At 39.8% G+C, this 25,907-nt stretch overlaps 1 protein-coding gene across 1 annotated transcript; it reads right to left on the bottom strand.

The window, feature by feature from the left end:
- Positions 1 to 24,262: 24,262 nt before the first annotated feature.
- On the bottom strand, positions 24,263 to 25,196 carry LOC134934504 (olfactory receptor 1F1-like). Its single transcript, XM_063929935.1, is given in 2 exon segments — positions 24,263 to 24,658; positions 24,660 to 25,196. Coding segments are annotated over 2 exon segments (933 nt in total).
- Positions 25,197 to 25,907: the final 711 nt, after the last annotated feature.

Genomic DNA, 25,907 nt, shown 5'->3' with positions numbered 1-25,907 from the left:
GAGACATTATGATATTCAAAAAAGCCTTTATATTTTAATGTGTTCGTACATACTTGTTTTGGAAACTCTAATAGTCCTGCCTACATACCCCTGGCCAGGGCAGTAGAGAGCCTGGATGGGCCCAGGTACTTTTTACTGAAAAATTGTATTTTAAGACTCTTGTTGGCCACACTGCAGCCCAGCACACAGCAGCATGTGCTGGGCTAAGGAGAAGAGCTGCAGCTGCTGCTGCCAGGTAAGGGTGGAGCCTAGGTCCCTCCATCAGACTTGGGTCTTGGTAATTAGTACCCCCCTCTTGGCACCACTGCCCCTGGCCACATGTGCACCTCAGCAGATAGGTGACCCCTTTAGATTCACATGAGATTTCTGGTTTAATCTTCTGTTCTGTCCCTGTTGTTGTTTATCTGGATTCTCTCACAGCTTCTGTGCTCCTTTTGTTGAGTGTGTTGTACTGTAGGCCTGATGTTTCCCACATTAGTTAAACCACCTCTTATTTGCTTTCTGGGTTAATGTTTTTGGGTCTTGTCCTTTGGTTATATGTGATTCCATACACGATTTAGCTTAAGCTCTGGGGCCTTGAGCCGGTTATGTTTGAGGGCTTCCCTTGAGCTTGCGCTGTTTGAACTGGTTTAATTTCCTTTCAGATGACCCCTCTGAACCTGAAACACAATACACAATGGCTGGCGGAAGAATGTCCAAATTTTATTGATCACTTCCACAAAGTTGGTTGGCCAGGAAAAGCAAAGGCAAACATACTTTTCAAATTTGGTAATTGGGGTGGGTCCGCCTACCAACTCCTTCCACAGGTGAGCACATATGTGCCCACCCACTTTGAGGATTGGGTTCTCCAATCCTAATGACCATGAAATCTGACCTCAGTCTCTCCTCCCTCGCTAGCGTGGTGATGATCCGAGTTTGGCATCTATGCCCCTGCGATGGTCAGCTTGGGATGGTGAGCCTTCATGATCTACTATCTGACAATTACATAGCATAGACAGCACTAGCAGCACCACTGTTCACACCCAGCAAAGATGTCAAACACCTACATAGGTGTCTCCTGCCCAGCATGAGGCAGGCCATTCTGATAAGTATGCCAAATCTCTACACGGCCCTGGAGGACATATCATCTTCCTATAACCTTGTTAACAATGTAATTTTGTTATGTTTAGTTCACAATTGCAGTATGTTTCCTGCCACAGCTAGGACCTAGCCCGCCACCAATTAGCCGCATATAGCCCTAACCACTGAAGCAAGCCCTCAACAAACCAAGACATGTCGAGTTCAGACAGATGCATGCCATCTGCTCTGTACAGGGATTCCATTCTTGGTTTCAGTTGTGGGTGGTGTATTACTGCACCCCCTTGGTCGCGTATGCAATTCCTCCCTGTTCTATGCATCGCTGCCCCTGACTTTCCATGCTATCCTCTCCTTGGGACTAAATTTGACCAAACTACTGTATGTGGATGCCTGGCCACTGGGCTTTCAAGTGTTCCAAATCTGCTTTAATTGCTTTAACTAGATTCCTGAATGTCATTCTGCCTAAATCATAACCCGTAGGTGTATCTTTAGCAGAAAAATGAGTGATGCAGATTACTCTATTAGAAAGTGCTTATACAATTTATTAATTACAATATTTGTCCATTCAGGACATACCAAAAGATAAAATGAATATGAATTTAACAATAAAATCAATAATGATCCATATGGCACATTCTCATTATCACCAGCAGTACTTAATGGGCTCCAAATCCATATATAGCCATGTGAATAGAAAATCACGGATTTATGGCTTAGCAGATAATTAAGATGTAATGTTTAAATATAGTTCATCAGCCCACGATATGCTACTACTTCCCACTCATGTTATTGGATCTCACCAGTTGTATGCATAGCCATCCAAAGTATGTGGTCTCTTTTGCTTCGTTGAGCTGGTTGGCCATGGGTGAGTATTACAGGTACTTTGAGCTGGGGAGCAGGAGGGAAGCCACAGCTCTCATGCTACTGTCCGTCTCCATACTGTATGCTGGCCATGGACACAAGGAGCTCAATTGGGTGGGGGAGAATGCCATTCATCCTTAACGCGTTTCTCTGCCATTCAGCTTTGGTGGTTTCTTCAGAAGGAAAAGGTAGTAATCTGTAGTCCAGGTAGTCCTTTTTATAGGTATCAGTATCCCACAAGGTGTCCTAGTTCATTATCGACACAGAGTTTACATCTGGAAGATATATTCTAAGGCAACAAATGTTTAAAAATTCTATAGTGCAGTCTAGCTATTCCAGAAATAGGAACCTACATGACTGGCTAGTGCACAATATTTATGACATGAAACCACCAGTAGCAATGATTTTTTTAACCCATAAACCTGGCTGTTATAAATGTACTGGCTGTACAACCTGCAGTTTTATAGAAACAGGGAGTAATTTTCCCCACCCACAAACAGGGAAGCATCTATTAATCAAACAGGTTTTAACTTGTACTAGCATCAACATAGTTTATTTTCTTTGGTGGCCTTGTGGCCTTATCTACAGGGGAAAAACAACCCATCAATTAAAAAAAGGATGACCATGCAAAGGTCAACAATATGCTTAGCCCTAGATGGACTGGATTCAGATCAGCCAGTGGCCCGTCACTTTAAGGAATTTCACCACAATCTTTGTTCACTAAAATATAAAATAATAGATCAGGAGCCAAAAAGTATATGGGGGTGGAGGTTGGGGGGATGTTTTATCATGCTGAATTACTGCTAAAAGAGAAGATAAGTGGATTCACCGCCTGAATTCAATAACACCTGATGGCTTGAATGAAAATTTGAGCCTGAACTGCTTTTTTATTCGGTCAAAATTCTCAAAATGTATGAACTTGCAGTGCATGATATGACATGGATTTAAGTGGCTATTGTAACAACAAGATTTTGCTATGAAGATATTGTCACTAATAAGGTTACTATTTTGCAACATTTGTAATACACAATATGTATCTTTGTGTACCTGCTGCTATACTATTAGATTGTTCTGAAAAGTAATGGATTTGTTATTGCACTGGTGACGGGTCTTTGTCTAAACACCTAACCAGGTTACCGGCTGACAGCAGGGGAATGCGTAGTGTATACGTCACCAGTTGGTATGTAAAAGTTCGATTACCCAAAGGGTACTCAGGCGCTTTAGGTATAAGGTGTTTCACCGAGCTGCTGCCTCAAATTAAAGGGGAGTCACCCCCACAAGGTGAACAAAAAAGAAAGTGGGAGGCTGCGCTAAATTAATAAAATGTAACAACAATGATAATTTGTCTATTAATTGCACAATTTAATAATAAAAAATATTATCGCTAAAATATTGTAATAAGTATACCATAAAATACATGCAACATCAATATAGCTTAGTAAAAACATACAGTTGGGGTATGAACATTTAAAGGGTTACCCAGTTTGCCAGCAATGGAAGAAGTTGGTAGGTGGAAAGTCTGTTCCAAATTATTCCCCCAGGTTGGTCCGAGTCCAGTATAGGTAAGTATTTGAGAGGTAAGCAGTGTCCCATATATTAGCAAATTGCCGCTAGAGGATGTGATGCTCCTGAGTTTTGGATGATGAGCTCCTCATGCAGTGCGGTTTATTAAAATCATCGGTTCAGTCTGCTATTGGAATCCTCAAAATACGTATGATGGTCCGGAAATTGGTGGGGGTGGTTCGGTCTTCCAGCAAAGTGTATCTGGCTTATGACCCTTGTGCACCTGATGCGTTTCGCTGCAATCAACTAGCAGCTTTTTCAAAGGTATCAATAGTTAAGATATGAGGGGTTTATATACCCCTTCCAATATGGTGGCTAATTAGCACCTGGTTTCAGTGTTGCATAATAATTGAACAATAGACAGATAAATATCATAATATCATAAATAAGACAAACCTACTTCTCATATGATCTGGACTTGGTAACTATAACTCAGTTTTTATTCATGAATTTGGTCATAGATGGGACATATTTAATTACTACAGGAGGGAAAACAGGAAATATAAGTACAATTGTCAGCCAATCATTATATTTGTTGTGGCTGATATTACTATGGAGACTCGATTTAAGTACTATTATTGGTAGGGGACAGGAATGGAGGTAACACACTGTCCACCCCTTTGTTTAGAGGTCCGATCATGTGACTACTCTATGTCACATGATCAGAGCTCTCATGACGTTCACTGTTAGTGGGGGAAGCCACCAGGTGCTGTCATGTGACCGCTAGTGTTTCACATGACCGGAGCTCTCACTGCATCTGATGACAGTGCAGAAGTAGTCACAGAGAAGCCGCCGGGTGTATGACTTCCGCCATCCAGCGTAGTTAGCTGTACATGGAGAGACAACCAAGGGCGGCACCAAGCATGGCGCTTCCGCCCCTACTTCAAGAAGCATTCATAAATGACCTCAGATGTTCAGTTTCCGCCCTCAGTGTCCGGATCATAAGTTATATATAATATTTGTAAACAAGTTAGATTTATAAAACGGAAACCTGATAAAAATGTCTTGCATGAAATTTTTGAGGTACTGATAACTAAACAAGGGCAATTGAATTGAAAAGTGAAAAATAGAGAATAGAAAAATAAAGGATAAAAATTGTAGCATAGACATGAAGATAAAGAGTACATATATGCATAAATAAAGATAAACAACATGGAATCAATAGATTCTATTGTCATTATAGCTATATAGATTAAATCTATAAATTGTAAAATCACAGATATTCATCAATGATAAATCTAGAGAACTAGATAATGGTGGAATATTAGAATAATAAAGCATAAATTCCTATAACAGTATGTGAGTTAAATCCGGTAAGGAATTATGGAATCACAGCTATTTTTCAATACTTAACTAAATAATGATTGATTATCAGAGTATGAATTCCTATAGGGAGAAAGATTATATATGACGAAACTGAAGCTTAGATCTGCAGATGGCCAAATTTCCTTAGATGGATCCCAATAGCTACCAAGTCAGTCATTGAGCCCACGAATTTAACAAAAAATAGAATAAAATTCTATCTATGAGTATTTCACTAAATTATAGTATTAAGTTCTACAGCTTCGTTTAGACCACCCGGATAGATTGTACTCATTCGAAACATCCAATATGCTTCTTGTTGGCACAATCTTTTGTACCTATCACCCCCTCTATTGGTCAGTGGAATGTGTTCTACCCCAATTAATCTGAGATTTTTTGGATTTCCATTATGGGCCATATGGAAGTGTTGAGAAACACTATGGGACTCAAGTCTTTTAATAATGTTTCTACGATGTTCAAGAAATCTGACTTTCAGTTTCCTGGTTGTGCGTCCCACATATTTGAGACCACATTCACATATAAGAATATATATAACGTAAGTGGAATTACAAGTAATAAAATGTTTAATTTCATATAATTCATCATTATTTTCTGTTTTAATGTGTTTAGTTTTATTATCTATATAATTACAAGTAATGCATCTACTTGCTCCACATTTAAAAAACCCTTTGGTTTCCGTTTTGAGCTATGAATTAGTTTGAAATATTTCCTTTGATTCTGGTTTCAAAAAACTTGGTGCAAGTGTATTTTTGAGGGATTTATTCTTTCGAAAAACAAAGATAGGATCAGTTGGTAGTAGTGGTGCTAGTAAGTAGTCCTGTTTCAATATATTATGATTTTTCTTTATGATTTGTTTAATTTGAGAGCAATGGTTATTATATGTAGAGATAAAAGCTAGCTGTTTTTTATCACCTAGCTCATCATTATTCTCTTTCTTATGAGACAATAATGTTTTCCTATCCATTCTTTTGGTGTCCTCAAATGCCCTTTTTAGGAGGGCTTCTGGATAGCCCCTCTGTTTAAAGGACTCAAGCATCCTCAGTGCTTGTGTTTCAAAGGACTCTAAATCAGAGCAATTCCGTCTTAGACGTATAAGCTGTCCCCGAGGAATGCTTCTCTTCCAGGGGGGGTAATGTGCACTGGAATAGTGTAAGTATGCACTAGTATCAACTTCTTTAGTGTAATTCATGGTGTATATTTTATCATCTCTAACTTGTAAGGTTACATCTAAGAAGTTGATACAATGAGGGTGATACTGGTGAGTGAAAACTAAATCATACGTGTTAGAATTTACAGTGTCAACAAACTTTTGTGCAGAAAGTGCATCCCCATCCCAAATAATAAATAATTCATCAATGTACCTACCATACAGGACCAGGCTCGCCCCCCCCCCCCAAATTAGATGGTCCTCCAACTCCCCCATATAAAGGTTGGCATAGCTGGGCGCGAACCTGGTCCCCGTGGCGGTACCATTGATTTGTAAATAATAGGCATCCAGAAACAGAAAATAATTGTGTCGCAAAATATAAGAAATAGAGTCTAGAATAAATTTTCTATGTGCCACACTCAGGTCCCCATCCTGAGCCAATCGATTTGATATTGTTTGTATACCCTTCTTATGAGGTATGTTGGAATATAGACTTTGTACATCCAAAGTAAGAAATGCATAGGTGTCTTTCCATTCTAAGTCGTTAACAAGAGATAAGAAGTGAGTCTTTGATGTGGGACCTGAGTGTAAACACCCGAGGTTGTAAATATGAATCTACATAAAACGATAAATTAGATGTAAGTGAGTGAATACCAGAAATTATAGGACGCCCAGGAGGTGAGGTGAGGGATTTGTGTATCTTGGGTAAGTGATAGTATACAGGTGTAACAGGATATGGTGAGTATAAAAAATGATATTCCTCTTTAGAGATAACTTCTGTGTCTACTCCCTCCCCTAGAAGAGTCGCAAGCTCCCTAAGGAAGCTTTGTGTGGGGTCACTAGATAGTTTGGTGTAGAACTTGGAATCTCCTAGTTGTCTCATTGCTTCTGATATATAGTCAGTTTTATCTTGTATCACAAGCCCACCCCCCTTATCTGCCTCCTTGATAATAATAGATTTATCCTTGGTTAGATTCTTTATTGCTCTCTTCTCATATTTTGAGAGATTAGATTTTCTATTCTGTGAAGTAGTATCTATGTCTAAACACATTCTTTTAAACTCCTCCAGAGTGACCTTATAAAATGTCTCTATACTAGAGCCCTTAGATTTAATGGGGAAGAATTCAGATTTCTGTTTGAATTTCTTCCTAGAGACATCAAATATTTTTTCCATCTGTGTAGTAGAAGGATTATCTTCACTAAGTTCCTCCAATATATGGAGGGCCAGCTGGTCACTTTGATCGAGTACTATTGGGATAGCTTCCTCGTTGTTGCGCTTAATGTGTTGTTTGGCAAAAAATCTCTTGCGACATAATGTTCTAATGTATCTATTAAGCTCAACAAATAGGGTGAAGATATTGGGGAACACTGAAGGTGAGAATTTGAGACCCTTATTCAGAATTGTAATCTCTGTATCTGTCAGAACTTTAGAGGATAAATTAAAAATGGCCGTGCTGTTCTTCCGCTATCTAGTTCTATTCTTATTCAGTTTCTTATATTTTTCTTTCTCCCTCTGAATCTGTACTTCTTCTCCCTCTTTTTGATGACACCTTGTGATCGTTTGTATTGAGTATTTGTTCTCGATGGGATCTGTTCAATCGTTTGTCTAAAAAAACCTCTGGGGCATTTTCTTGTTGTTTATTTCTTGTATCCCTCTCTTTTGGTCTTGCTCCCCTACTCTGATTTTCCTGAGGGCTATTTGGTGTATTTCTTTCCTGTATCTTAGATCTCGGTGAGATGTAGTAATCTGAATATACCCGTGATTCCCCCCCATCATCCCTAGTCCTTCTTGATGAAGGTGGACTGGTAAACTGATCATGTCTGTTGATGTTTCTCCCTCTATCATTAGTATGATTAAAATTCTTATGAGGGGAAAACTGAGTTTTTCTAAAGGAGGTATTTCTACGTCTCAGAGATGTTGATTGTGTTTTATTAAATGGTCAACCTCTAGTTCTTTCATATGGCCTGCCTCTTGGATCTCCATATTCTTCTTTGTTTTTTATTTTATATGTTCTCACTGTCCCTCTCCTATAATCCTCAAAATCGCGTTTGAATTTTTTACATTTAGTATCCAAAAGTGTCTGTTCAAATCTATCCACTTTTTCTGTAGTTATCCTGTCCCTCTCCTTGAACTCTGATGTATTTACAGAAGATTCTAGTCTCTTCTTAATTTCCTCAATTTCTACTTCTAATTCTTTTGCTTTTTCTATTCGATATGTAATAACTAACTCCATAAGGGAGAAAGAACATTTATCTAATATATTCTCCCATTGTTCTTGGAAAGTTTTATTTTCCTGGAAGATCGAGGGTTTGAAAAGTCTGAGACCTCTCGGAATCATTTTCTTATCAATGTATTTTTGTAAATATACACCGTCTAGCCATTGCTTCATTTCAGATTTCAGCAGGTTCGCTAATCTATAGAATTCTTCCGTTAATTTGTGATGAGGTTCAGACTTTTCACCCCTATCTTCGTTACCTGTGTCCCATCTAGAAAAGTAGGGTTGTCTTCTATTAATTCTTTTATCAAATTTGGTGAAGCAACTCATACTTCAGCAGCCCAAGAATAGACTATGTGGATGTGTAAAAGTTCAATTACCCAAAGGGTACTCAGGCGCATTAGGTATAAGGTGTTTCCCCGAGCTGCTGCCTCAAATTAAAGGGGAGTCATCCCCACAAGGTGAACAAAAAAGAAAGTGGGAGGCTGCGCTAAATTAATAAAATGTAACAACGATGATAATTCGTCTATTAATTGCACAATTTAATAAAAAAATATATTATCGCTAAAATATTGTAATAAGTATACCATAAAATACATGCAACATCAATATAGCTTAGTAAAAACATACAGTTGGGGTATGAACATTTAAAGGGTTACCCAGTTTGCCAGCAATGGAAGAAGTTGGTAGGTAGAAAGTCCGTTCCAAATTATTCCCCCAGGTTGGTCCGAGTCCAGTATAGGTAAGTATTTGAGAGGTAATCAGTGTCCCATATATTAGCAAATTGCCGCTAGAGGATGTGATGCTCCTGTATTTTGGATGATGAGCTCCTCATGCAGTGCGGTGTATGAAAATCATTGGTTCAGTCTGCTATTGGAATCCTCAAAATACGTATGATGGTCCGGAACTTGGTGGGGGTGGTTTGGTCTTCCAGCAAAGTGTATCTGGCTTGGGTCCCTTGTGCACCTGACGCATTTCGCTGCAATCAACTAGCAGCTTTTTCAAAGGTATCAATAGTTAAGATATGAGGGGTTTATATACCCCTTCTAATATGGTGGCTAATTAGCACCTGGTTTCAGTGTTGCATAATAATTGAACAATAGACAGATAAATATCATAATATCATAAATAAGACAAACCTACTTCTCATATGATGTGGACTTGGTAACTATAACTCAGTTTTTATTCATGAATTTGGTCATAGATGGGACATATTTAATTACTACAGGAGGGAAAACAGGAAATACAAGTACAATTGTCAGCCAATCATTAAATTTGTTGTGGCTGATATTACTATGAAGACTCGATTTAAGTACTATTATTGGTAGGGGACAGGAATGAAGGTAACACACTGTCCACCCCTTTGTTTAGAGGTCCGATCATGTGACTACTCTATGTCACATGATCGGAGCTATCATGACGTCCACTGTTAGTGGGAGAATATCGCGGGGAAGCCGCCGGGTGCTGTCATGTGACCGCTAGTGTGTCACATGACCGGAGCTCTCACTGCATCTGATGACAGTGCGGTAGTAGTCACAGAGAAGCCGCCGGGTGTATGACTTCCGCCATCCAGCGCAGTTAGCTGTACATGGAGAGACAACCAAGGGCGGCGCCAAGCATGGCGCTTCTGCCCCTACTTCAAGAAGCATTCATAAATGACCTCAGATGTTCAGTTTCCGCCCTCAGTGTCCGGATCATAAGTTATATATAATATTTGTAAACAAGTTAGATTTATAAAACGGAAACCTGATAAAAATGTCTTGCATGAAATTTTTGAGGTACTGATAACTAAACAAGGGCAATTGAATTGAAAAGTGAAAAATAGAGAATAGAAAAATAAAGGATAAAAATAGTAGCATAGACATGAAGATAAAGAGTACATATATGCATAAATAAAGATAAACAACATGGAATCAATAGATTCTATTGTCATTATAGCTATATAGATTAAATCTAAAAATTGTGAAATCACAGATATTTTCAATGATAAATCTAGAGAACTAGATAATGGTGGAATATTAGAATAATAAAGCATAAATTCCTATAACAGTATGTGAGTTCAATCCGGTAAGGAATTATGGAATCACAGCTATTTTTCAATAATTAACTAAATAATGATTGATTATCAGAGTATGAATTCCTATAGGGAGAAAGATTATATATGACGAAACTGAAGCTTAGATCTGTGGATGGCCAAATTTCCTAAGATGGATCCCAATAGCTACCAAGTCCGTCATTGATCCCACGAATTTAACAAAAAATAGAATAAAATTCTATCTATGCAGTATTTCACTAAATTATAGTATTAAGTTCTACAGCTTCGTTTAGACTACCCGGATAGATTGTACCCATTCGAAACATCCAATATGCTTCTTGTTGGCACAATCTTTTGTACCTATGACCCCCTCTATTGGTCAGTGGAATGTGTTCTACCCCAATTAATCTGAGATTTTTTGGATTTCCATTATGGGCCATATGGAAGTGTTGAGAAACACTATGGGACTCAAGTCTTTTAATAATGTTTCTACGATGTTCAAGAAATCTGACTTTCAGTTTCCTGGTTGTGCGTCCCACATATTTGAGACCACATTCACATATAAGAATATATATAACGTAAGTGGAATTACAAGTAATAAAATGTTTAATTTCATATAATTCATCATTATTTTCTGTTTTAATGTGTTTAGTTTTATTATCTATATAATTACAAGTAATGCATCTACTTGCTCCACATTTAAAAAACCCTTTGGTTTCCATTTTGAGCCATGAATTAGTTTGAAATATTTCCTTTGATTCTGGTTTCAAAAAACTTGGTGCAAGTGTATTTTTGAGGGATTTATTATTTCGAAAAACAAAGATAGGATCAGTTGGTAGTAGTGGTGCTAGTAAGTAGTCCTGTTTCAATATATTATGATTTTTCTTTATGATTTGTTTAATTTGAGAGCAATGGTTATTATATGTAGAGATAAAAGCTAGCTGTTTTTTATCACCTAGCTCATCATTATTCTCTTTCTTATGAGACAATAATGTTTTCCTATCCATTTTTTTGGTGTCCTCAAATGCCCTTTTTAAGAGGGCTTATGGATAGCCCGTCTGATTAAAGGACTCAAGCATCCTTAGTGCTTGTGTTTCAAAGGACTCTAAATCAGAGCAATTCCGTCTCAGACGTATAAGCTGTCCCCGAGGAATGCTTCTCTTCCAGGGGGGGTAATGTGCACTGGAATAGTGTAAGTATGCACTAGTATCAATTTATTTAGTGTAAATGTGGAGCAAGTAGATGCATTACTTGTAATTATATAGATAATAAAACTAAACACATTAAAACAGAAAATAATGATGAATTATATGAAATTAAACATTTTATTAATTGTAATTCCACTTACCTTATATATATCCTTATATGTGAATGTGGTCTCAAATATGTAGGATGCACAACCAGGAAACTGAAAGTCAGATTTCTTGAACATCGTAGAAACATTATTAAAAGACTTGAGTCCCATAGTGTTTCTCAACACTTCCATATGGCCCATAATGGAAATCCAAAAATCTCAGATTAATTGGGGTAGAACACATTCCACTGACCAATAGAGGGGGTGATAGGTACAAAAGATTGTGCCAACAAGAAGCATATTGGATGTTTCGAATGGGTACAATCTATCCGGGCGGTCTTAACGAAGCTGTAGAACTTAATACTATAATTTTGTGAAATACTGCATAGATAGAATTTTATTCTATTTTTTGTTAAATTCGTGGGCTCAATGACTGACTTGGTAGCTATTGGGATCCATCTAAGGAAATTTGGCCATCTACAGATCTAAGCTTCAGTTTCGTCATATATAATCTTTCTTCCTATAGGAATTCATACTCTGATAATCAATCATTATTTAGTTAATTATTGAAAAATAGCTGTGATTCCATAATTCCTTACCGGATTTAACTCACATACTGTTATAGGAATTTATGCTTTATTATTCTAATATTCCACCATTATCTAGTTCTCTAGATTTATCATTGATAAATATCTGTGATTTCACAATTTTTAGATTTAATCTATATAGCTATAATGACAATAGAATCTATTGATTCCATGTTGTTTATCTTTATTTATGCATATATGTACTCTTTATCTTCATGTCTATGCTACAATTTTTATCCTTTATTTTTCTATTCTCTATTTTTCACTTTTCAATTCAATTGCCCTTGTTTAGTTATCAGTACCTCAAAAATTTCATGCAAGACATTTTTATCAGGTTTCCGTTTTATAAATCTAACTTGTTTACAAATATTACATATAACTTATGATCCGGACACTGAGGGCGGAAACTGAACATCTGAGGTAATTTATGAATGCTTCTTGAAGAAGGGGCGGAAGCGCCATGCTTGGCGCCGCCCTTGGTTGTCTCTCCATGTACAGCTTACTGCGCTGGATGGCGGAAGTCATACACCCGGCGGCTTCTCTGTGACTACTTCCGCACTGTCATCAGATGCAGTGAGAGCTCCGGTTATGTGACACACTAGCAGTCACATGACAGCACCTGGCGGCTTCCCCGCAATATTCTCCCACTAACAGTGGACGTCATGAGAGCTCCGATCATGTGACATAGAGTAGTCACATGATCCGACCTCTAAACAAAGGGGTGGACAGTGTGTTACCTTCATTCCTGTCCCCTACCAATAATAGTACTTAAATCGAGTCTCCATAGTAATATCAGCCACAACAAATTTAATGATTGGCTGACAATTGTACTTGTATTTCCTGTTTTCCCTCCTGTAGTAATTAAATATGTCCCATCTATGACCAAATTCATGAATAAAAACTGAGTTATAGTTACCAAGTCCAGATCATATGAGAAGTAGGTTTGTCTTATTTATGATATTATGATATTTATCTGTCTATTGTTCAATTATACACTCGTGACAGAACAGTAATGTAAGTGTCACTTTTTAAGTTTGCCAATCCTGATGAGCGGCCAGCTGTTTCTACTGGTAAAAGATATCTTTATTGGAAAGCGAGATAGAATCTTAATGTGTGTGTCTTTCCCATTGCGTGGGATCACCTGACCGCTGATCTGGATGAAGTCTTTTATTCTGAAGTTTTAATACTTTTAAGAAGCTCTAGTTTTTAAGCAAATTGTTATTTCGTATCAGCCCCAATGTGTTTTTTAGATTAACCCAGAATATATGCCAATCAATACTACACACATGCAATCTATTGATGCTCATCCTCAACCCTCAATTTTTCCCAACAGGTTATGCTTTGAGGACTTCTGTTTGTGGAAGCAGGTGGGATAATTAGTGACCTGTGCATGATGACAGAAATCCACAAAACATATTATGTTGGTGATATTTGTGGACTAAAATTGAAAAACCCTGATGTAGTACATTTAGGGTGACATGTAATAGGATGAGATTTTTAGTAAGATTCCGAAATCACCCCCATCGCATGTTTTGAAATCGTTAATTTTTTGTCGAAATCGCAAATGTAATAGGATGCAAATTCGGGACTGAAACATGTGATGTCATGCAATTTTCTCCGATATTATGACCCGGTAATATGCACTTTTCTGACCAACCAGAATGCGATTTCCAACACCACCATTACACACAAGCAAAGAACCCCACCTATTGGCCGAGCTAAGTCTCCTGGAATCTGCATCACACACCCTATATAAAGGGCACCGGTGCCATGTTTCCTTTTGTTAGGCTAGGAGGAGTGTAAGATGGAGAGGACAGTGACCAAGAGGGGCAGAGAGAGAAGCAAGGAGAGAGCCAGCATGGTGGCAAGGAGGACAGTGGCTGGGAGCAGTCAGGAGGAGCAGGCTCAGCATGATGAGCAGGAAGAGGCTGGAGCAGGACGCAGGCAAACTTACACAGAGGAGGAGGATTTTGAGAGTGAGCAAGAGGAAGAGCTGGAGGAGCCTCTCCTTAGGGACGTTGACTGTCAGGAGAAGGAGGGTGATGGGGGCCAGTTGATGGAGGAGGAGGCCGCAGAGAAGGGTGAGGAGGATGAGGAGGATGTGGCAGGCCCTATGCCAGGGCACACTCTGAGTGGTCGCCATGTGCATTTTTTCTTATGAGGAAAACTGTGCCCTAATCAGGGCAATGGTGCCAGTTTTTAATCGGCTTCTGGGGAAGGATAACCACTGCACTAATATGGTGCTTATATGTGCACCACAGCTTCTTCAAGGCATATAACACTTGAGTTAAATGCCTTGAGATAGTGGCTTGTGTAACCCCCAGCGACCAAGAGCTCATAGACTGAGTGGTGCCTGTGGCAAAAAAGTGCAGGGCACACATTACTTTTTGCAGCCCAGACACTGCATAGTTGGCAGAGCCATATGGCTCAAAATTATGTCTCACCTGTTCATATAAACTCAAGAGGTTTGTGCGGTTCAGCTGAAACATCTACACCACCTCTTGATCTGAGTGGAGTCCAGGTACACCCTCACACGGTGCCTACGTGAAGCACAAAGTGGTCTGGGGACCTGGATCTGGTGCGCAGACTGTGCCCTCCTCCTGCGCAGCTCTTCCAAACTTGCAATATCACATACACACATCTCAACTCCTGACTGCAAAAACTCCATTGCTCATTCCCTCACAGGTGCCCTGGATGATGTAGGGGTATTTGTAGGGGTGTTTCTGATGAAAGTATGGCTCACCTGTGCAAAAGGTAACCCTTTGTGGGGGGTTTTTTGGATGGTGGAAGTACTCCAAATCGCCTAGCTCTACCTGATCTGTTTTGTGTGCGGTTTTTAGTAAATTTGTAAGTGTGATTTCCAAAATCGCATCCTATTACATTTGTGATTTGTATACTTTTTATGGGAAAACATCTGGATACGATTTGAAGTGCGAAATAAAAACAACAGGTAAAAATGTGCAATTTTCTCTGGGACAAATGCGAATTAGAGTGCAATTCGCTTCCTATTACATTTGTGAATTACTCAAAACAGGCTATTTTGGCTGTTTTTTGACTAAAAGTCTCAAAAGTCTAAAATCTCATCCTATTACATGTCACCGCTGAAGTCAGCATGAGATTAATTGGTGTCTTCTAGAGGTTATCTGGCTCCAAAGCACATCTAAAAGTTCTCCACATATTCTCAGACTCAGGCATTATTTGAAATGCGCCAAATTGTTTAGAGTAGAAAGAGGAAGATGAAAGCTACACAACATATTTCTTAGCATCAGTTGAAGCATCAGCTTTTGTACACCGATAGAGTTCCATCCATTCCAAGTATGTACTGTATAATGCACACAGATTTACCCTTGGAAGAAGCTATAGGGGAGTAGTACTATGTACAGTATGTATTTTTTCTATTATTTTTATCAGAAAAAAATCCTGTTTTAGCAAAAGTGTCTGCTAAAGAATTTTATTTAGATTCATTATGAATGCGTATCTATCTTTTATTGAAATAAAACGGAACAGGCAATATACAGATACACATAACAGATATAAAACAGTGGGCATAGATCTCAGGGCAAAGCATTGCCACCACTCATATAGTGACACATAGTAAGAGTAGACCTCTAACCCTAAATTACATATAGAAAACATGCATCTTTAACTATGTATATACTGTATTTAAATTACTGAAAGAAATGCAGCAAAGTTTACTACATAAATCATTACTTACAGATATATTATCATTGTAGACAGGAAATTTAAAGTATGGTACAAAACAGATTATTAACAATGAAAAATATAAAAAACAACAACACAAGGGAACAAAAAGAAAAGGCAATTAGTAAAGTTTATGGCTGAATGGATAGCTAATGTCAAGGAGGTTGATGCTGTGCTCACACCTCCTCATCTTTTCATTTAGTATAGGATGACACAAAACCTGGGAGAAGAACAATGTCCACAGAATACATCAAAGTAGATAAATAAGAAAAGTAGTTAGTTCATTAATTAATTAATTCATAGAGAAGTAAGCAGATCAAACATCAAGGAAAACGTTAACATTGATACAAGTATCAGTCGATTCATATAATTTTTATATACAGTATGGGTTTCAGCTTCTGCATTCAATTATTTAATTCAGAGGCCACATTTCTTTTAAAGGTATATAACTACTTTGTCTTAAAAGAAAAAGATTACCATAATAGGGACACTCCTCTATTCTTGGAAGGAGAAAGTAAAAGTATTGTGGAATCCCAGAAGAATAAAGGTGAAGAGAAAGAGTAGAATGCCGTGAGTTTGTTTTACAGTATATACTGCAACTAGTGTCCTCCTTAATATTATGTAGATCTGATTACAGAGGTTTTCTTTTATATTGTTGATTTCATTGAGCCAAATAGGACCACTCGGCGAGCCAAGTCCTGTGCGACTCAACCATGCCAAGACCGTTCTCACTCAAACTCTGTGTCAGATTAGCAAAAATAAAACCTGGTTGTGACAGAATTGCATTGTTAGTGTACACTGATCAGTGGGGTGTGTGACTCTTGAACAGCTGTGTGTGAGTCTGAACTTGACTGGCAGCTTATCATCACACCAAGCTTCATTGTACTTCATCTGCAACTTTCTACGCATGCAAAATCAATTCCTGTGTGATTACAGTCACAGCCCAGCATCTCCTGTACACTGTGAGTGGTGTTTCACTAAGATGTAAAATGTAAAGAAAAAAATATGGCACGCTACTCCTCACAGAGCATCTCAGTCATGGCGGGTGCCTTGCGCTGTATGGCGCGTCACCCAATGTATAAGAACACATATGTAAATGGGTTGTTTACTGATGTGATCAGCTTTATATACACAATTTTAGATTATTTTTTTCACTTTAACATCTGGTTCTATTATCAGATGTGCTGCAGAATTCATGTTTTAAATAAGACAAAAATATTTAATATTATTCCAAATAGACAATCCATAATTCTTTTTCAGAGACTTAAAATGATGTATTTATAATGTGAAAACATGTTAGAATGTCGACTTATCATTCTAGGTGACCCAGTGGTGATTGATTTCTCCTAGTGGCTGCAGCAGCTCCAGCAGCAGCCTCAAAATACCTTGTATCCTTTGGAGTTCCACTAAGTATTTCTCTGCTATTCCTAACCCTATTCCCTACCCCTAACCCTTCTAGTGCCTACCCCTAATTCACGTGCTCACAGCCTAACCCTCCTACCAGCATCCTTATCCTAACAATCCCTATAGTGCCTAACCCTAAACTACCCCCACAACCTATCCCTAACCCTCCTGTCCACAGCCTAACCCTAACCTCCCTCTAGTGCCTAACACTAACCTGCCCTCCTCCAGCCTAACCCTAACCCCCTTGCACCCTAACCCCCTACAGCCTAACCTTAACCCCCTGCAGCCTAACCAAAACTCTCTTCCTAGTGCCTAAACCTAAGTGGAATAGCCTCCCATCAGAGGTGGTAGAGGCTAATACTGTAGAGCAATTTAAACATGCTTGGGATAGGCATATGAATAGTCTTACACAGAACTAAGGTTCACAAAGGGTTGAGATTGCCTAAAGGATAAAAAAAGGGGCAGACTAGATGGGCCAAGTGGTTCTTATCTCCCATCAAATTCTATGTTTCTATGTAACTCACCTCTCCACAGCTTAACCTTAACCCACTTGCAGCCTAACCCTAACTCTCCCTCTAGAACCTAACTCTAACCTACTCCCCTGCAGTTTAACCCTAACCCTCCCATCGGCAGCCTAATCTCAATGTCAACATTTCACCTGCCAACATTCTCAGAAATTGTCATCAGAATGTAACTATCAACATTGTGGTGTTGCAATTATGTCAGGATTGTTTTTATCGCCCTCTTGACAACATCCCTCCATAACATGTGTTAATAAAGCAGGAAGCATGTTTGTTTTACTTTTTTAAGACAGATTTCAGAAATGTTCAATCCTATTGCTATATACTGTAAAGGGTCATCAATGTGTCTTGTCGTCATCCAGTGTCCTGTTGTCGTTTCAGTTTAGTAAATGTTATCCTAGGTTTTTTTTACATCAGAAAAATTCTGTAAATAAAATTGAACAGTGGGAAATTTGCAAAAACCAAGGACTGCTATAAAGCCACTGGAAGGGCTTCTATAGCAATAGCAAATAGTAATGGTGATTAATGGAAACCTTGTTCAGTCCTCCATAGTACCTGGGCACAGAGGTACCCATTGCCAACGACATGTGTAGCGAAATTGGCTTACAGAGTTTGCTTGAGAGTGAGAAATACATTCAGGATACCAAAGTACCATGAAAGTCAAACAAATTATCCCAGGCTACAATAACAAATGTTCTTTATACCTCTAATGATAAATAACTTTCATGCCTGGGTTCCTAGCCACTGAACAACAGAAAACACTTTTAGAATATTTACTAAAGATTGTCTGCCAAAAATAAAGGTAATGCCTATGAATTATGGAGGGAAAAATTATTTTTAGTCTCTCCACCAGGAAGTTTTCAAAAACTTTATACTGTAGTATGTGTTGAGAAGAGAGATACATCTATAGTAAGACAGTTGATTTAATTTATGGTCAGTTTCAGGATAATTATTAATCACTGAATTAAAATAAACTGGTAACAACCAGTTTGTAACAATAAAACTAAACACAGACTGCAGTATATAGAAAATCCTGGGTGAAACTATTTTATATAATTACTTACTCAATCCTCTATTCGGGGGCCTTGGACCTTAATAACTTAGGGCATGATTTATATTTGTAAGTAAAACAAAAAAGCAACTGGGCAACACCATGTTGCACTGCAGGTGGGGCATATACAATGTGCAGAGAGACTTTGATTTGTGTAGATTATATTTTTTCTGTGCATGGTAAATACTGTTTTTGTCCAAATAGTGGACAGCTTTATTTTTACCCTGCAATTAAGATTTCAGTTTGAACACACCCCACCCAAACCAAAATCTCTCTGAACATGTTACAACTGCCCCACCCAGTGGCAAATGCAGAATTTCTAGATGGGTGTTCCAAATGCAATCCAAAATCTGCCAGTCTGAGGAACATTGGAGCAAGTGCTGGGGTCTGGGGGAGCAGTAGAAGAAACTAGTAACGACCCTGGACATTAGTGTAAACATTGGTCTTTTTATACACTGGATACTTTTATACCCTCCAACATTTTGCACAGAAAAAATGGTACAAATTAGAAAAGGGGGCATGGCCATTGTTAAACTGGACGTGGTTACACCCCTTTTCCTATACTTTCAATGGAAGTTTGGAGAGCCAAAAATCGGTACAGACCGTAAAAAAAAGGTGCTGTACCTGCTAAAAAGGTACAGTTGGAGGTGATGTACTGTATGGAATACATTATTAATATTTAACACTATAGGTGGTCTATAGTATAGGCCAGCGGTGGCCAACCAGTGGCTCTTGAGCCACATGTGGCTCTTTCTTTATTCAAATGTGGCTCCCCAACACTCAAAATCACATGACCACAATAGATATGGAAACTGCTGCACTCCAGCCAGACACACAGCAGCACTACGGGCAATGAGAATTGAGGGAGTCAGATACTAGAGGTGAGACACCCACTGGCAAACAGAGGACACATAAGGGGCTGCTGCAATGTCACGAGTTGTAGGGGCTGTCGTGACACATGAGGGTGGGCTGGAGTTACACAAGGGGGAGCTGGCTGGAGTGACACAGGAGGGTGCTGGGAGTAGTGACACATGGGAGAGCTGGCTGGAGTAACAAAACTTATTTTATACCAGGGGCGTGGTCTGTTAGGCACAAGGCCCCATTTTTGCATGCAGATCTTTGGCTTGATGTCAGCTCTTTGACATACCTAACTCGATTTTTTGGCTCTTTGTCTCTGACTGGTTGGCCACCCCTGGTATAGGCTGTATGAAACATTTAAATAATATAAATATGTGATCAGGAAAAGGTTAACCATAACATATAAATACACAAAAATAATAGAACCAGTTCTGCACTTTCTAAGCACACATTCTCCCACCTCATGGTAAGGCTCCTGTCTCTTCTTACTGGCAGCTACTCTCTGGTCCAGTGCACTGATTGAAGGCTTAGATCCATACACACACAGCAAAGTTGGTAGAAGAAGCTGCTACCACTGGGCACTGAGCAGGTCCGTTCTGGCCCTTAAACTACATGTTGTGGCAACAGCTCTAATAATTGTATTGTATACCATTGCTATTGTCATAATATGAGTCACTTGCCAAGAGGAGCAATCAGAAACCCCCCTGCATTTACCTATGTCACCTGCAGTGCAGTATGGTTTTGCCCAGTTGCTTGCATTTTTGATTTACTTACAAACATGAATCAGGCCCTTAATTTGCAGTTGTAGAGGCGGGTGGTTTTACTACACCCGTAGAGGCAGTGAGTAATGAAGAATGCCAAGAAATCAACTGTGGGAATGATATACATTTTCAAATGACACCTTCTGGGCATCATTTATAAAACATTTTTAAAATCCTAATATTAGATTATAATCTTCTCCCCACTATGAGAATGCATGCCATTAGCTCTCCATAAGGTTTCGATGATCATCAGGGTCTGCTTACCTTTAGGATATTTGAAAGATATTTGAAACTCACGAAAACACATGGGATCAGGGATAAGTCTCCAATCCCATGAGTTATTGCTGCTCCAACAGACCACTTATCGCAGATTATGCTATGGGGGACTAAGGCACCCGAAGCATAATCCTCAATAAGTGCCGGCATCGGGGGGAGGAGCGCACCACATCAGGGCTAATAGGATAGCCCCTGGTGATACAATTACCCGTGGTCATTGACCATGGGTAATTAGATACCCCTCATAAAGTGAGACAGGAAGAGACTTGTACAGAATTGTGTTCCAAAGGGATGGCAACAATTAGGCAGAAAACAATTGGTGATAATTTATGTTTTAAGAAGCAGTATGAATATTATATGGAGTGAACCTAAAACAATGTTCATAGAAGAGTCCATAAATATAGAATGCAAAAGGAAAAATATATTTCATGTGCTCTATTAAGTTTTAGGTAGATCTTTTTCCCCATGCATCTGTATCAGTACCAGTGCAAAATAATCTATTGCTATAATGATAGAAAGAGGGAAATTGTGTAGAATAATCAGACAAGTCTAATCTTGAAATATATGTTTAAATTTTAATGAACAGAATTCAAGCCCAGACTTAAGTCAGGGCTTGACAAATCCCAGGGTCCAGGTAGCCATGGCCCCTAGATTTTGCTTCCTGGCTACCAAATTATGCTGGGAGGGAAAAAGCAGATCCTTTTCAGCCCCAGCAGAAAATCATGGGCGTTCTTGTATTGCAGTAGCCATTTAATGCACAGGACCGCATGTGTTGAGTGTCTATCCCAGCCTGCGCTGACTGCTGTGCCTGTTCATCCCAGCCTGCACTGTCTGCTCTCTACAAACACTGTCTGCATAGGGCTCTCCAAAAAGAGGGTCTATGCATGGCCAGGGATTGCAGCTTTAGAAGAGGTCCACTGGGTGGGAGTTATTATTTGCCCAGGGGATTGCTGCGGAGGGCTGTTTTGCCTGGGGGTTGGTGGGTAATGTGGGGTGGTAATGGTGGGGGGTGCAGATAACAACAGTGGTCTGGCTCCTACCCTTTCATCCTGGCTCCTAAATTTTAGAAAAAAATTGTCAAACCCTGACTTAAATAAAGAACTAATATCAAGTAAAATGCCACTGGTTATTTTGCACTATTTACTAATTAATATTAGCATATCTTGAATCATACATAAGGACATCTTTGCTAAATAGATAACATTCCCCTTGAAGTTGAACAGGGCCAGCTCCAGGCACGTTTGACAGAAGCGGCCGCGCAGAGTGCTGGGCTTCTGAGGGCGCCCGGGAATTCCCTCAGTGATGCTCTTCCACCTCCCGCTGCCAGACTGCACTCTCCTGATGTCTCCCCCCTGTGATACATGCTGCTTCTCCCGTGACTGTCTCAGCCATGAGGGAGCTTTTGAAGGGGGTGCCAATCAGGAGGCATTCTTTCTCTCTGTGCCGTGGGTTGCTGTATTTCAACACCAAAGCAGTGAGCACTCTGCTGCAGGACCAGACCGGGCGCTGGATGTTAGTCAGGATCAGGATGTAGTCAGCAGTGGCTAGAGCTGCTTCCACTGCAGTACTGTACTGCATGGTGAGGATGGTGCTGAGCCCCGCAGAGCCAGAGGAGTGGGCAGCCGGCCGCAGCCCATATGCAGCTGGAGAAGATGCATGAGTCAATGCTGTATAGGGAGTATGGGCTAATTCGCTGAGGTGCTTTGGCCCCCACTGTTGCTGGCCCCAGGCTCAGACCCCACCTCTTCCTGGCCCCTGCCTTCCATTCCCTCTTCCCTCTCCTTCCAGCCTGGGAACTACACAGGCACTGAATTGCAGCTGCCTGACAAGAAGCGGTTCCCTGGACTGGGTGATATGGGCTTCCTTCTCGCAATCATGAGCTCCAGACTCACCTAAGCCTCAGACACAGCATAGCAGCAATAGCGGAGTCCGACAGCGGGAGCAGCAGAGCCCAGTGGTGGTGGCGGTGGTGAGTAGCACTACTGAGGGCATATGTGTATCTGACACTGTGGAGGCCTATGTATATCTGGCACTGCTGGAGCCATATGTGTATCTGGCACTGCTGGGGGCATATGTGTATCTGGCACTATTGGGGCATTGGGGCACACTGCACTATTGGTCATGTATAGCTGGCACTATTGGAGACATATGTGTATCTAGCACTGATGGGGGCATATGTGTATCTGGCACTGTGGGGCTTATTTATATCTGCCTCTGTTGGGGACATATGTGTATCTGGCACTGCACTATTGGGGGCATTTGTGTATCTGGTACTGTGGGGGCATATGTATATCTGCTGCTGGTGGCGTATTTATATCTGGCACTGTGGAAACCTATGTATATCTGGCACTGCTGGAGGCATATGTGTATCTGGCACTGCTGGGGGCATATGTTATCTGGCACTATTGGGGGCATATGTGTATCTGACACTGCACTATTGGTCATGTATAGCTGGCACTATTGGGGACATATGTGTATCTAGCACTGGTGGGGGCATGTGTGTATCTGGCACTGTGGGGCTTATTTATATCTGCCTCTGCTGGGGACATATGTGTATCTGGCACTGCACTATTGGGGGCATTTGTGTATCTGGTACTGTGGGGGCATATGTATATCTGCTGCTGGGGGCATATGTATATCTGGCACTGCTGGGGGCATATGTATATCGGGCACTGATGGGGACATATGTGTATCTGGCACTGTGGGGCTTATTTATATCTGCCTCTGCTGGGGACATATGTGTATCTGGCACTGCACTATTGGGGGCATTTGTGTATCTGGTACTGTGGGGGCATATGTAAATCTGCTGCTGCTGGTGGCATATGTATATCTGCCACTGCTGGGGGCATATGTATATCTGGAACTGCTGGGGGCATATGTGTACCTGGCACTGCTGGGGGCATATGTGCATCTGGCACTGCTGGGGTCATGTGTATCTGGCTCTGCTGGGGGCATATGTGTATCTGCACTGCCCTATTGGTCATGTGTATCTGACACTATTGGGGCATATGTGTATCTAGCACTAATAGAGGCATATGTGTATCTGGCATTGATGAGGCATATGTGTATCTGGCACTATTGGGGGAATATGTGTATCTGGCACAGCACTATTTAGGGCTTATGTGTATCTGGCACTATTGGGAGCATATGTGTATCTGGCACTGCACTACCGGGGTCATTATTTGTATCTGGCACTCTATTGGGATCATTATTTGTATCTGTCACTCTACTGGGGGCATTATGTATATCTAGCACTCTACTGGGGGCATTATGTGTATCTGGCACTATATTGGAATGTAATGTTTATCTGACACTATACTGGGGACATTATGTGTAAGGAGCACTACTGTGGGTGTTATGTGTAAGGCTGCTAATTGTGTGTGTAGAGGGGGGTGAAAATATATATATTTATAGTTTGATATCCTAATGTAAAGTTGCAAAGCCATGCCCACTTTCCCAGGGCACATGCATTAATGGGGTGGGGGGCATTTTGAAATTTCTTGCTCAGGGTGCTAGTAGGCCTGGAGCTGGCCCTGAAGTTGAACAAATCTACAAACCTTTACTTTTTTTTTTGTATATCCTTAAGTTATAGAAAGCTCTTCTTGAAGTTGGTTAACTTTTTAATAGCTCCCAAAACATCTTTGTTTCTCAAAGTATAGACAAATGGGTTTAACATTGGAACCACAGCCACATAGATCATTGAAATCAAGTTATCTTGTTCTCTGGAATTATCAGATTCAGGTTTAATATATACAAATAGTATTGGGCAATAGAATAATATAACAGTGGTGAGATGGGAAGTGCAGCTGGAGAAAGCCTTTAGCCTTCCATCTGAAGAATTAATCTTCATTATGGTGGAGATTATATAGACATAAGATGTTATAGTAAGTGAAAATGGTATAAATGCAATAACAATATCTTGAATCAACATAAAGATTTCCCTACTTGTAGTATCACTTGATTAAAGAGCAGTCATTTTTTTTTAGGTCACAGAAGAAATGGTTAATTTTGTGGGAATTACAAAACGATAATACAGATGTAAGCAATGTCAACAGCAATGAGTTCAATGCAGATACAATCCAGCAGCAAGAATCCATCATAATGCATATCCTTTTATTCATGATCAATGTATATTGCAAAGGCTTACAGACTGCTATGTAACGGTCATAAGCCATGGAAGTCAGCACAAAAATATCACAGATAGCACAGAATGTAAAGAAATACAACTGAGTCATGCAATCCTGGAAAGAGATCCTGTTATCCTCTGTTATCGTGATGGACAGCAATTTTGGGAGAGTGGATGAGACATATGTGATATCCACAACAGAGAGATTGCACAAGAAAAAATACATAGGAGTATGTAGCCTGGAAACCAGACAGATAAGTGTAATAATTAATAGGTTCCCAAATATAGTCAATAAGTACATAACCAAAACTCCAACATAAAGCAGAAGTTGTCCTCTTGCAGAAGTAGAGAATCCCAAGATGTGATATTCTTCTATTGTACTGTTTCGACACATATTCATATTTTCTCTCTACCTAGAGGATGGTAACAAGCACAGGAGATTCCTCATTGCATTGAATAGCTTTAGTTACATGAATCTAAAGAACATTATAATTTATTTGAGGACTGGTGCAAGGTTTCTTGAAATAATAATAATAATAATAACAATAATAATAATAATAATAATAATAATAATAATAATAATTATTATTATTATTATTATTATTATTATTATTATTACTACTAATAATAATATTATTAATATAGCACTTTTCTACTTTTCTCCCGCAGGACTCAAAGTCAATTTTAGATATGTCAAAAACATGGTACATTGGGGGTAATTCTGAGTTGATCGCAGCAGCAAGTTTGTTAGCAATTGGGCAAAACCATGGCCCTCATTCCGAGTTGTTCGCTCGCAAGCGGATTTTAGCAGATTTGCTCATGCTAAGCTGCCGCCTACTGGGAGTGAATCTTAGCATCTTAAAATTGCGAACGATGTATTCGCAATATTGCGATTACACACCTCGTAGCAGTTTCTGAGTAGCTCCAGACTTACTCGGCATCTGCGATCAGTTCAGTGCTTGTCGTTCCTGGTTTGACGTCACAAACACACCCAGCGTTCGCCCAGACACTCCTCCGTTTCTTCGGCCACTCCTGCGTTTTTTCCGGAAATGGTAGCGTTTTTTCCCACACGCCCATAAAACGGCCTGTTTCCGCCCAGTAACAC

The sequence above is a fragment of the Pseudophryne corroboree genome, chromosome 6 (assembly GCF_028390025.1).
Source record: "Pseudophryne corroboree isolate aPseCor3 chromosome 6, aPseCor3.hap2, whole genome shotgun sequence".
NCBI classification, from domain to species: domain Eukaryota; kingdom Metazoa; phylum Chordata; class Amphibia; order Anura; family Myobatrachidae; genus Pseudophryne; species Pseudophryne corroboree.
The sequence above is the reverse complement of the archived record's forward strand: the minus strand, read 5'-3'. Positions and strand labels throughout refer to the sequence as shown.